Here is a 12,463-nt window from a genome sequence, read left to right on the forward strand (position 1 = left end):
GATTTGTTCATATATAGTTTGCTTGATTATATACATTTTCAACCCCCCAAAATTGTGAAAATATGTTGTTTTCTGTCTGTTCTAAGTATTTTCTAAATTATGGAGTGACAAAAATGAGATTTTTGACTTTAATATGTCAAAAAAAAAACAAGAATTTGACTTGAAGAAACTGACTTCATCGTTTGGATTTTTGTACTAGAAATTTAACCCGCAAATTAGCGCATATTTCAGTAAATAGTGGCTCATTTGCATAATTAAACCTAACATTTTAGAAAACTCATAATACAAAAAAAATGCTTGCAGCTATTAATGTAATTAATCAACTGGGTAAGTAAGGCAATAACTACTAGTTAATTTGTTTACCATATTCACCTGCAGTGTCTCGCCTTAAGCCAATCAGCGTTCGCCAATCTCTGAGATGGCCAATCAAATCAAAGAAGGCGGAGCAGTATAACTTGAATTTCAGCGCGACAATTTTAGTTTCAACGGTCAAAGAGAGTGAGGTAAGATTTGACAACTGTTTTACGATATAAATGTTAAACCAAAATCAAGATTTTACTTTAGGCGATGTTTTTCTGTCACATTTCGGCGTTTTGTGTGTGAAATATAGGGTAAATCGTTTACGCGATTCATGTAATTCATAACTGAACGTCGTGAATTCAATAATACATCTGGCCTTTTTTGTGTATATTTTAAAATAAAATAATTATTGTTGTTTTACTGTTCTATATTGGCTTAGATTAGTGTTTTGTAAACTCTGTGAGGCTTCAAAACCTTAGAATCAGTGATTCGGATCGCGTATTAAACTCCTATGTTATTTCAGTAAACTATGGTTCGTTCGGGTACTTTTACAGTAATTTTACATGGATACAACGTGTTATTTATTTTTTTAGTCCGCTGGTTAAAGCGATCTATCCGCGATTGAAAAACGAATATTGAACTAGTTTTGAATGGCAGTTCCCGCTTAATTTCTTAAGTAATCATCACTGTTTTCATAAATTTGTAAACATTTTTAATGATACATTTGTCCTCTAAAAAATAAAGGATGAGTTGTACTTAATAGTCTGTTGTTGGCTTGATTAACCGCTTCATAAAACAAGCAAACAAGCCTTTCAAATGAAATGATTATATTGATTATAAAGTCTAAAAAACACACGCACACTTTCATTGGTTAGTACAAGGATTTTATGTATGTTTGGGTCGTTTTCGTTGCACTTACACTTTTTGACCAGCGTGTGGCGATTCGAAACTGTGAATTATTTTGCAATTGATTCGAACAGCTTCGTTACGGCTTTGAGGGCCATTGGACACTTTGTGGAAGAAGCAAAACATGTGTTCTTATTGTTGGCCTTGCAATGAAAAATAAAATGATAGAAGTAAAAAAATCAATCACCCACTCCCACGTCATTTGATCTACATAAACATATTCTGAAGCACACTGAAGCTTAAAACTGGAATCTTGTTTCCACTAAGGAATAAAAAAGCTTTTCTTACAATTTTGGTTAACAAAATAGTAAGATATGCATTAAAAAAAAAAAGGTAAATAAAAACACATAATTCAGTAATGTAAGATTAATAGTTGCAATTACTTTTTTTTTCGTAATTCCGTAGTGGTTGAAAATCGAAACTGTTAAAAATCTAAAATCTAAACTCGCTGGTTTGTAATTTGCAATTTTGAGGGGGGAAACAAAATCAGAATGGTGAGTTATAACGTCTAAATTCTAAGATAAAATGTCACAAATACTGAAGAGATGTAAACAGAAATGATGAAAAAAAAAATTGAGATATAATCTTGCAACTATGAGAAAAAAGACTTGGGTTTTCTTTTTAACAAACAAACAAAAAGAGAGAATTGCAAGATGTAAACTTAAAATTAAAAAAGGGAAAAGTCTGAATTGTAAGAAAGTTGCAAATATATATTTTTTAATTCTGTGTCAAAAAAATTCTGAGAAGAATTGTATAAATGAATGTATAAATAAGTCAGATTTTTGAGAGAATCAAAGTTGTCATTTTTTATTCTGTTAAACAAACAAAAAAAATTGTAAGAAAAATTGTATTAAAAGATATGAACTTTTTTGTAAAACAAAAAGAAATCTGAATTATGAGTTATAACCTGCAATTTGGAGGTATAAACTTTCTGACGAAATAAAGTCTAAATTGAGAGGAAAAGTCAAATACTACTTTTTTTTTTTTTATTCCATGAAAACTCATGAGAGATATCATTTATCATTTTGCCACTTAATCAAAAAAGAGGATGGTTGTCTTTTTACCAGGATGTAAACTCAAAATTATAAGGTCTGAATTGTAAGATAAAACAAAACAAAACAAAAAAATCCAAAAAGTAAATTTAGAATTCTGAAAGTATAAATTACTATATAAACAAGTCAGAATTGTGAGGGGGAAAAAGTTGCAATTGCCCTTTTTTATTCTGTTAAACAAAAAAGAACTGTAACATATAAACTTTTTTTTAAACAATTATAAGAGAAATAAAATCTGAATTATGAGTTACAATTTAGACTTTATTTTGTCAGAATAGCAAGTTTATCTCTCACAATTTTAAATTATGAGATAAAAAGTCACAAAAATACTGTTTATATATATATATATATATATATATATATATATATATATATATATATATATATATAATTCAATAAAGAATGAGAGATGTAAACTTAATTATTAATGCCGCTTGAGAAAAAGAGGATGTTTTTTTTTTTACCAGGATGTAAACTAAAAATTATATGGTCTGAATTGTTGAATTGATGAAAAAGTTGAATTTTGTTTTTATGTGACATAAGCAGAAAAAAAAAAATCCATAAAGTAAATTCAGAATTCTAAGAAATATAAGTTATAATAAATAGTAATATAATAATAATATAATTAGAAAATAAATAAATCAGAATTGTGAGGTGAAAAAGTTGTGATCTCCCTTTTTTTTTTAATTCTGTTAAACAAACAAAAAAAAAAACTTAAGAATTATGAGAGAAAAAGTTGCCATTACCTTTATTTTATTTTCATTTATTATTATTTCATGGTAGAAACAAGCTTCCATAGAAAGTAGCTGCACCTGGCAACCCAAACCCAACTATTCTCATTCTAATGCACACATGCACAATGCATTTCCCTGCTTGTTTATTTAGCCGACAGCTCACACATGCCAAACAAGCCCTCTCTAATAATAATGAATCAATAGGCAAAGCACTGAATGTAGAGTTTTAGTCCCAACAGCAAGTGTCCATCAGCAGTCTGTGTGTCAGAGCGTCCTAAAGACGGCAACACATCTGTCCTAGTCCATACAAAACAAAACCAGGCCATCAGCTGTCCGGCTTCTCTCTGTTTGGGCCCATGAACTCCACACCTTCTATAGGGATGTCCTTCTCCTTGATGGCTTTCTGTAAATGAACAAGAGAGGATCAGTAAATGACAGTAGACTCAGGGCTGCCGACTTTTGAGTTCAGCTTGGAGTGAGAATTCCCACAGCCGTCCCTGTAGGGGGGTCCAGGGGCTTGCTTCTCCGTAAGAAAATTTTGTAGATTTTAGAGTTAAATTCATCTATCTGGTGCACTTTGAAAGTTCACAATTCAGAGCTCCAATACAGTTTCAGTGTGCAAAACTAAAAGAAAAAAGCTAGTGGATTGACTTGATCTTGAGGTTTAAAGGGGACTCAATCCTCTTTTTAGTTGTGATATGGTGTCTCAGTCTAAATTACTCTCACACTGGTATATTTAGAAACCAAACAAATTAGAATATAATTATAATTTTATATGATTATTCTTATGACACTAATATTGGGAAACAACTCTGCAAAATAAATGAGAATGAGTATTTCACAGGTATGTAATTTTACCTTATTCTACGGTAGGGAAATAACAATACTTTTGTCGTAATTTCTACACTTGCAAGCAGGGCCTAAAACTTTTTTGCCATAGCTGCCATTTTAATCATGATACAAACTATTTTTTGGTGATTTGAAAAAAATTCTCCAGCCATAAATATTTTTTCCTGGCCATGAAACTGTTTTTGCAGTTGCTGCTACTACAAGAACGAAATATTTTTTAATATATATAAATAAATAAATAAACTGAAAATTTGAACTGAACACTGCATTTTAATCACAATACAAATTTTAATTTTAATTAGATTTTATTTAAACATTAAGCAAAAACAGAATGGTCTGACTTCAGCATTGTGAAATTGTTGTTTTATTTATATATATATATATATAAAATGTCATACTGTGTTTTTATTATAAAATTATGTAAAATAACTGTTGCAGTGCTGAAAAAAAAAAACTTTTTTTTACCACAACAACAGGTATACCTTGCAATTGTGAGACGTAAACTTGCTATTGTGAGATAAAGTCAAATACTTTTTTTTTTTATTCCATGAAAATACATGAGAGATGTAAACTCAATAAATTGTCTTTGCAAGATTATTAAGGGGAAAAGTCTGAATTGTAAGATAAAGTTGCAAATATTTTTTTTATTCTGTGGCAGAAACAAACAAAAATCCAAAAAGTAAATTCATAATTCTGAAAAGAAAGTATAAATTATAGTCAGAATTGTGAGGTGAAAGTTGCGATTGGCCTTTTTTTTTTTTTTTTTTTATTCTGTTAAACCAGGGGTCCCCAAACTTTTTTCTGAGAGGCCCACATAATTTTCTTTTCATTAATGGAAGGCCGGGTCGATTTATAAAAGAAAATACCATGGGCTGGACTGACTACTAGTAGTAGTAGTATTATTATTATTATTTTGATTTTACCTGTATTTATTCTACCTTTTAATGCTAGAATAGTTTATTTTGTTATGCACCACACAGACTGATCATTTCTTTTCAAAAGATATACAGGTGCATCTCAATAAATTAGAATGTCATGGAAAAGCTCATTTATTTCAGTAATTCAACTCAAATTGTGAAACTTGTGTATTAAATACATTTAATGTAGTTTAAGTTCTTTTAATTGTGATGATTTGGCTCACATTTAACAAAAACGCACCAATTCGCAATCTCAACAAATTAGAATATGGTGACATGCCAATCAGCTAATCAACTCAAAACACCTGCAAAGGTTTCCTGAGCCTTCAAAATGGTCTCTCAGTTTGGTTCTCTAGGCCAGTGTTTCTCAACTCCAGTCCTCGGGACCCACTGCTCTGCACATTTTGTATGTTTCTGAGTCTGACACACTCAGTTCAGTTCATGAATCTTTCTACTAATGAGCTGATGATCAAAATCAGGTGCCTTAAATGAGGAAGACATACAAAATGTGCAGAGCAGTGGGTCCCGAGGACTGGAGTTGAGAAACACTGCTCTAGGCTACACAATCATGGGGAAGACTGCTGATCTGACAGTTGTCCTGAAGACAATCATTGACACCCTTCACAAGGAGGGTAAGCCACAAACATTCATTGCCAAAGAAGCTGGCTGTTCACAGAGTGCTGCATCCAAGCATGTTAACAGAAAGTTGAGTGGAAGGAAAAAATGTAGAAGAAAAAGATGCACAACCAACGAGAGAACCGCAGCCTTAAGAGGCTTGTCAAGCTAAATCTTTTCAAGAATCCAACTTTTTGTTGCTTGGGCACTTTCCCATTGAGAATGGGTAACACATTTCTATCTGGATAATTTAGATCAGTTTTGGGCCCTGTATCACACCTGGCTGCCTGTTGATGGCAACATTTGCCAGAGTTCCCCAGTGTATCATCAGCATCAGACTTTCTCAGCTGAAAAACTTTGGGTAACTGGGAGATGAGTGAAGTCCCAAAAGCAGTGCTACTGTAGTTTCACCTCAAATGCTATTGAGTCCTTTTGTCATCACTGAATTTTCACCTGTTCGATTGCGATGACACATTATGTTTAATGTATTGGCGAATTTGACAAATAATTAAGCTGTGTTAATAACCAAGGGAAATTTTAGTTTGAAAGCCAACCTTTATAATCAAATACCGACATGATGCAAGTAAAACATATTTAAAATTTTTCATTTTTCTGGCATTGCTCAGAGGGCCGGTGTTCTGAAATATTCGGTGTCTGAGATTTTCTGTGACACTAGGCGGAGCTAACATGAATATTCATGAGTTTCCCGTTCACGAGTTTCGTCTTAAAGTTGCACTCAAATATTAGTGCTCCTGATTAAAAAAATACAGCTTTCTGTAACGTAATTTCAAAAGTTGGTCCTGCTCAGTCTGTTAATACATATCATATTTTTTGATATTAAGCTGTTTTCGTAAGTCAATAAAATTGGCTCTTCCTCATCCCAGTAAAATGATGCGGAGGCATCAATCCGGGCCTTTGTATGCGCAAAATAGGCTATACTCTCAATATATTAAACTTTAATTAACTTTAAATTCTCAAACATTTCGTCTTTATTCTTGTAATATTCTGGCTTTATTATCGTAATATTTCGACTTTATTTTTGTGGTATTTGGACTTTATTCTCATAATATTTTGACTTTACTTTATAGTATTTCAACTTTATTCTCGTAATATTTCGACTTTATTTTGTAGTATTTGGACTTTATTCTCGTAATATTTCGACTTTGTTCTTGTAATATTTTGACTTTTATTCTCGTAGTATTTCGACTTTATTCTTGTAATATTTCGACTTTATTTTCGTAGTATTTCAACTTCATTCTCGTAGTACGTTGTCTTTATTCTCGAAATGTTACGACCTTCATTTGTTGTGTTCGTAATCTTAGATTTTTTTTTTTTACGTGGCACTAAAACACTGTCCTATAAATGCCTGTTGGCTCATTAGTTAGATCATGTCCTTAAATTAAATAATAATAAATTATATTAAATCAAACTTACAGCACACAGTCTACAAATTAAATCAACAATCTAAAGGAATAAAAAAATAAAAGGAATAAAAAAAAAAACTTACATTAGTTTGACGCTGAAATTAAATTAATTTAACGAAAACAGTTTATATGGTCCAAGGAGCACTACAAATTTTAGTGGCGCTTTAACATGAAACAGGAGACTCATGAATATTCATGTTAGCTCCGCCCAGTGTCACAGAAAATCTCAGACACCGAATATTTCAGAACACCGGTCCAAATGTGGAGGCCTTAGTTTGGAGACCCCTGTGTTAAACAAAAAAAATGTAAGATATCAACTTTTACTTTTGAATAGCAATGTACAGTGAAAGAATTGCAAGATTTAGTCATTATACTCTTATAAATAATTGCAATCGCATTTAAAAAAATATATTTTGACACGAAAATTCTAATATTTATTCAGTCTCTTATTCAGACAGTTAAAGGCTCAAAACCGCTGCTGTCTATATAGGAAGCTAGCTATTTTTTGAGAGTTGTTTTCTGATTGACATGGTTAAATGTTCATATGCATAGACGTAGATGTAATGCAGTACCTGAACACACGTGTGGTATTTGAGGAATAACTCGCTGCAGGGATCGGTGCTCCGGTCTCCCTTCAGGAATTTCTCGGCGAACCAGCGGTTGAAACACTGATCATACTCGCGCTTGAGCTCCGTGCAGCCCTCGCCGACGCTGTTCATCTTCGGACACCACGGCTTAGCGGTTTAATGTTGTATTCTGTTCAGACGAGAGCTCTGTGTTGATTCCGTGATCTCGGTTGACTTTGGCGATACCACGTGGTCTCGCGTGGCGCACGGTGATTACGTCAGCAAAGCGGGGTTAAAAGTCCCAAGGACAAAACGGCATTTTAAGAGAGATATTGATGTCGATTGCTCTTTATATTTGGAAACTGTACCCCACATCTTTTGGCACTGTAGTCGTGTTTGTATTTTTTAAACTATTTATTTATTTTGTGAAGTAAATGGTGCTTCAGTAAATGTTGGCTTTAAGCACCTTCCTATTTTTGTTATTTAAAAAAAAAATATATATTAATTCATTATTATAATTATTTTGTGAAGAACTAAATAGTTTCTTCAGTTTATATTGACTAATAATTTGAATTTATTATTATTATTATTAAAATTATTATTATTCTAAAGGAGACATTTCTTAAGTAAATATTGACCTTCAGCACTTTTCTTATTTTATTAATGATTTGTTTTTTATTTTGTGAAGTAAATGGTTCTTTAGTAAATGTTGGCTTTAAGCACCTTCCTATTTTTGTTATTTAAAAAAAAAAAATTAATTCATTATTATTATTATTATTTTGTGAAGAACTAAATAGTTTCTTCAGTTCATATTGACTAATAATTTGAATAATGTATTATTATTAATATTAAAATTATTATTCTAAAGGAGACATTTCTTAAGTAAATATTGACCTTCAGCACTTTTATTTTATTAATGATTTGTTTTTTATTTTGTGAAGTAAATGGTTCTTTAGTAAATGTTGGCTTTAAGCACCTTCCTATTTTTGTTATTTAAAAAATAAAAATAAAATTTAATTCATCATTATTATTATTATTATTATTATTATTATTATTATTATTATTATTATTTTGTGAAGAACTAAATAGTTTCTTCAGTTCATATTGACTAATAATTTGAATTTATTATTATTAATATTAAAATTATTATTATTCTAAAGGAGACGTTTATTAAGTAAATATTGACCTTCAGCACTTTTCTTATTTTATTGATTAGTTTTTTATTTTGAGAAGTAAATGGTTCTTCAGTAAATGTTGACTTCAAGAACAAAATTTTTTTTTTTGTTTTGTAGCAGTTTTGTGCAGTTTTCAGTGGGTTAATAATATGCAATTTCTTTTTTTTTTAAATGTAAAATTCACTTTATGAAAGACCCACATTTCTAACTTTAATTCATGGGGATTACATGGATAATTTCACATGGTTTGGCGTAAAATTGCATCTTTTGGAAAATCCAGTTTTAAAAGTAAAAAAAAAAAAAAATCACTTTTACCACTAGATGGCTGCAGAGCTCCACTATATGCTATTTGCTATTTGCCCACCAGAAAGATATCTTTTCACAAGTTTTTTCAGTTGAGTTCATATCTACATATTATGAAATCACAATTCTAACAATAAAAATTACTTTTTGTCAAAATTTAGCATTTTTTTGTATTGAAACAAATCAGTTCTATTACATATTGAGTAGCAGTACACAACATGAACATAATAATGCAACCACAGCAAAAAAAAATATATATTTTTTTTTATTTGACAAATTATAATTAGTTTTTATGGTCTTGCAAATGTATTTCTGTGTGTCCTGTGTATTTAATAATATGTAGATATGATCTCAACTGAAAAAAATCTTGTGAAAAGATATCTTTCAGTTAGTCATATAGCAAAAATGCACTGCAGCCATCTAGTGGTAAAATTATTATTTTTTTACTTTTAAAACTGGATTTTCCAAAAGATGTGCAAAAATCTTACACTAAACCATGTGAAATTATCCATGTTATCCCCATGAATGAAAGTTAGACATGTGGGTCTTTTATAAAATGAATTTTACATAAAAAGTATAAAAAATTGTGTATATAAAAAAATATTTATTAATTTATATAAATTTAAAAAATATCCTAAATCCTCAAACTCCACAAATGTGGAGTAAAAACATTAATAAACAGGAAAATAACATTTTTTTTTTAACTATTATTTTGTTACAAAATTGCAATTGCAAAGACCACGAGTGTGACTTTTTTTTTTTTTTTTTTTTTTTACACCAACATAAAATCATGCTATCATTCCAATTTTTTTTTAAATTTGTAGATCTAGAAAGTGTTGACAATTTTACAAAGTATTATGCCTCTTGCACAAAGAGAACATTTTTTTTTTAATTTTAGCAAAAGTCATTTGGGGTAAAAAAATACCCAGAAGACCGCAGAAGGGTTAAGAGAGCTATTGATGTCAATTGCTCTTTTTGCTCATTATATTTGGCACTGTAGTCATGTTAAAAAGTTATGGTATGATACCTTTGTGTTTATCAAAAAAAAAAAAAAGATACTCTCTAATTTTAATTTGCATTTTGAAAATGTTGTTTTTGGATATTTTGATTATGATAATATGAATAATGAAGCATTCGTAATTAATCTAGTTAAGTTTCACATTCATAAATGCAAATTTACTAACAAAAAACCCTGTTTTACAGTGTTTTATAAAGAATTGGAAAACTATTTCTGTACTATTCTTCATAGTACTAATAGAAAAGTAATCAAAACTGTCCATTTATTCATGAAGACATTTAGTCTTCAAAATCTTTGAGAAATGTAAAGGTCATGCATTTTTTGATTGCAACTTTTTATTTATTTTTATTTTATTTTATTTTATTTGTTTTAAGTTTCCCTGACTTTATAATATATGTTGTATTTATTTGTGTCTGTTGTTTAAAGCATAAATAAAAAATAAAATTGTAAAATTTAGAATTTAATTAAATGAATAAAATAGAGAAAAAAAAGTTTTAAAAAAACGGGAAAGTGCTAATAAAGTTCAATATTTGAAGAAGAAGAATTTATTTTTTTAAATAAATAAATAAATAAATGGGTGAGACTAAATGTCAATATTTCCTGAAGAACCAGAATAATTTCCTTCTTCACAATAATATAATAAAAATAATAAATGGTTAATAAAATGTAATGAATGAATAAATAGGAAAGACTATTTTTTTTTCTTCACAAAATTAATTAATTAACTAATAATAACAAAGAATTAATAAAAATAAGAAAGTGCTGTAAATATTACTGAAAAAATAGCAAAAATGGGAAGGGCTTAAAGCCAACATTTATTGAAGATCAATTTACTTAAAAAACAAATTAATATAATAGAAAAAGGTTAATAAAACCGGTAAAGTTGCTTATAAATGTCAATATTTAATGAAGAAGAATATTTTTTTTTTAAATAAATAAATAGGTGAGACTAAATGTCAATATTTCCTGAAGAACCAGAACAATTTCCTCCTTCACAATAATATAATATATAATAAATGGTTAATAAAATGTAATGAATAAGTAAATAGGAAAGACTATTTTTTTTTCTTTGTAAAATTATTTAATTAATAGTAACAAAGAATTAATAAAAATAAGAAAGTGCTGAAAATATAACTGAAAAAATAGCAAAAATGGGAAGGTGTTTTAAGCCAACATTTATTGAAGAACAATTTACTTCACAAAATAAAGAAATTAAGAGTTGATAAAAGTGCTGAAGGTCAATATTTCAATATTTATTAATCATTTTAATAATAGAAGAATTTCCTTCTTTGCAATAATAATAATAATAATAATAATAATAATTAATCAAATTATTAGTCAATATTTACTGAAGTTAAACAGTTTAATTCTTCACAAAACAAATAAATGCATAAATAAAATAGAAAAAGCTTAATAAATCCGGGAAAGTCCTAATGAAGGTCAATATTTACTAAAGAAAAATATATATATTTTTTCAAATAAATAAATAGGTGAGACTAAATGTCAATATTTCCTGAAGAACCAGAACAATTTCCTTCTTCACAATAATAATAAAAATAATAAATGGTTAAAAAAAGTGCTGAAAATATTTACTGAAATAGTACTGTTTGAAGGTCAGTGCTTAAATTCAACATTTACTGAAGAACCCTTTACTTCACTAAATAAAGAAAAAAAGAGTTGATAAAGTGCTGAAGGTCAATATTTCAATATTTAATAATAATTTTAATAATAGAAGAATTTCCTTCACAATAATAATAATAAATAAATAAATACAATTATTAGTCAACATTTACTGACATTAAACCGTTTAATTCTTCATAAAATAATAAAGATACTTAAGAAATTCATAAGATGCCTAACGTCAATTTTTTTGTTTTTTCTTTTTTAAATTTTATTTTATTTTTTAATGCTGTTACGCATTAGAATTTAATTTGTATATTGCCCAGCATTTCTTTATAGGTTGATTATTATTGTATTTTTGATGACGTTTTTAATAATGTCTAAACAACGGCATTTTAAATATCAAATATACAGTGCAATTTTTTTCACATTTTGTTATGTTGCTGCCTTATGTTAAACTACTTTAAATTACTTTTTTCCCACATCAATCTACGCTCCCTACTCCATAATGGCAAAGCAAAAAATAGGTTTTTAACATTTGTACAAATGTATTAAAAATAAAACACTGCAATAAGTACATTGCATAAGTATTCATACCCTTAACTCAGTACATAGTTGAAGCACCTTTACAGCCTCAAGTCTTTTTGGGTCTGATGTGAGCATCTTTGCACATCTGCATTTGGCAATTATCTGCCATTCTTTCCCTCACCTTTTCACCTCTCCATCTCTGTCAGCTTGGATGGGGGCTGGCAGACATTTTCTAGAGTCCTAGTTGTTCCAATCGTCTTCCTTTATGGATAATGCTTCTGTCAACCTTCAATGCAGCAGATTTTTTTCTGAACTCTTCCCTAGATCATCGCCTTAACGCAAGTCTGTCACTGAGCTCTACAGGCAGTTATCTTGACCTCAGGACTTGGTTTTTGCTCTGATATGCATTTTCAGCTGTTAGACCTTTTCTGAGAGGAGTGTGCCTTTCTAAATCAG

The 12,463-nt window shown here is 29.3% G+C and overlaps 1 protein-coding gene across 1 annotated transcript; it reads right to left on the reverse strand.

Annotated features, from left to right (window-relative positions):
* Positions 1 to 2,979: 2,979 nt before the first annotated feature.
* Positions 2,980 to 7,620, reverse strand: triap1 (TP53 regulated inhibitor of apoptosis 1). Its single transcript, XM_073830221.1, has 2 exons — positions 7,370 to 7,620; positions 2,980 to 3,395 (listed from the first exon to the last, which is right to left on the reverse strand). Exons 1-2 carry the CDS (start codon positions 7,514 to 7,516, stop codon positions 3,318 to 3,320), a joined length of 225 nt encoding a protein of 74 aa, XP_073686322.1. The 5' UTR covers positions 7,517 to 7,620; the 3' UTR covers positions 2,980 to 3,317.
* Positions 7,621 to 12,463: the final 4,843 nt, after the last annotated feature.

The sequence above is a fragment of the Garra rufa genome, chromosome 23 (assembly GCF_049309525.1).
Source record: "Garra rufa chromosome 23, GarRuf1.0, whole genome shotgun sequence".
Lineage (NCBI taxonomy): Eukaryota > Metazoa > Chordata > Actinopteri > Cypriniformes > Cyprinidae > Garra > Garra rufa.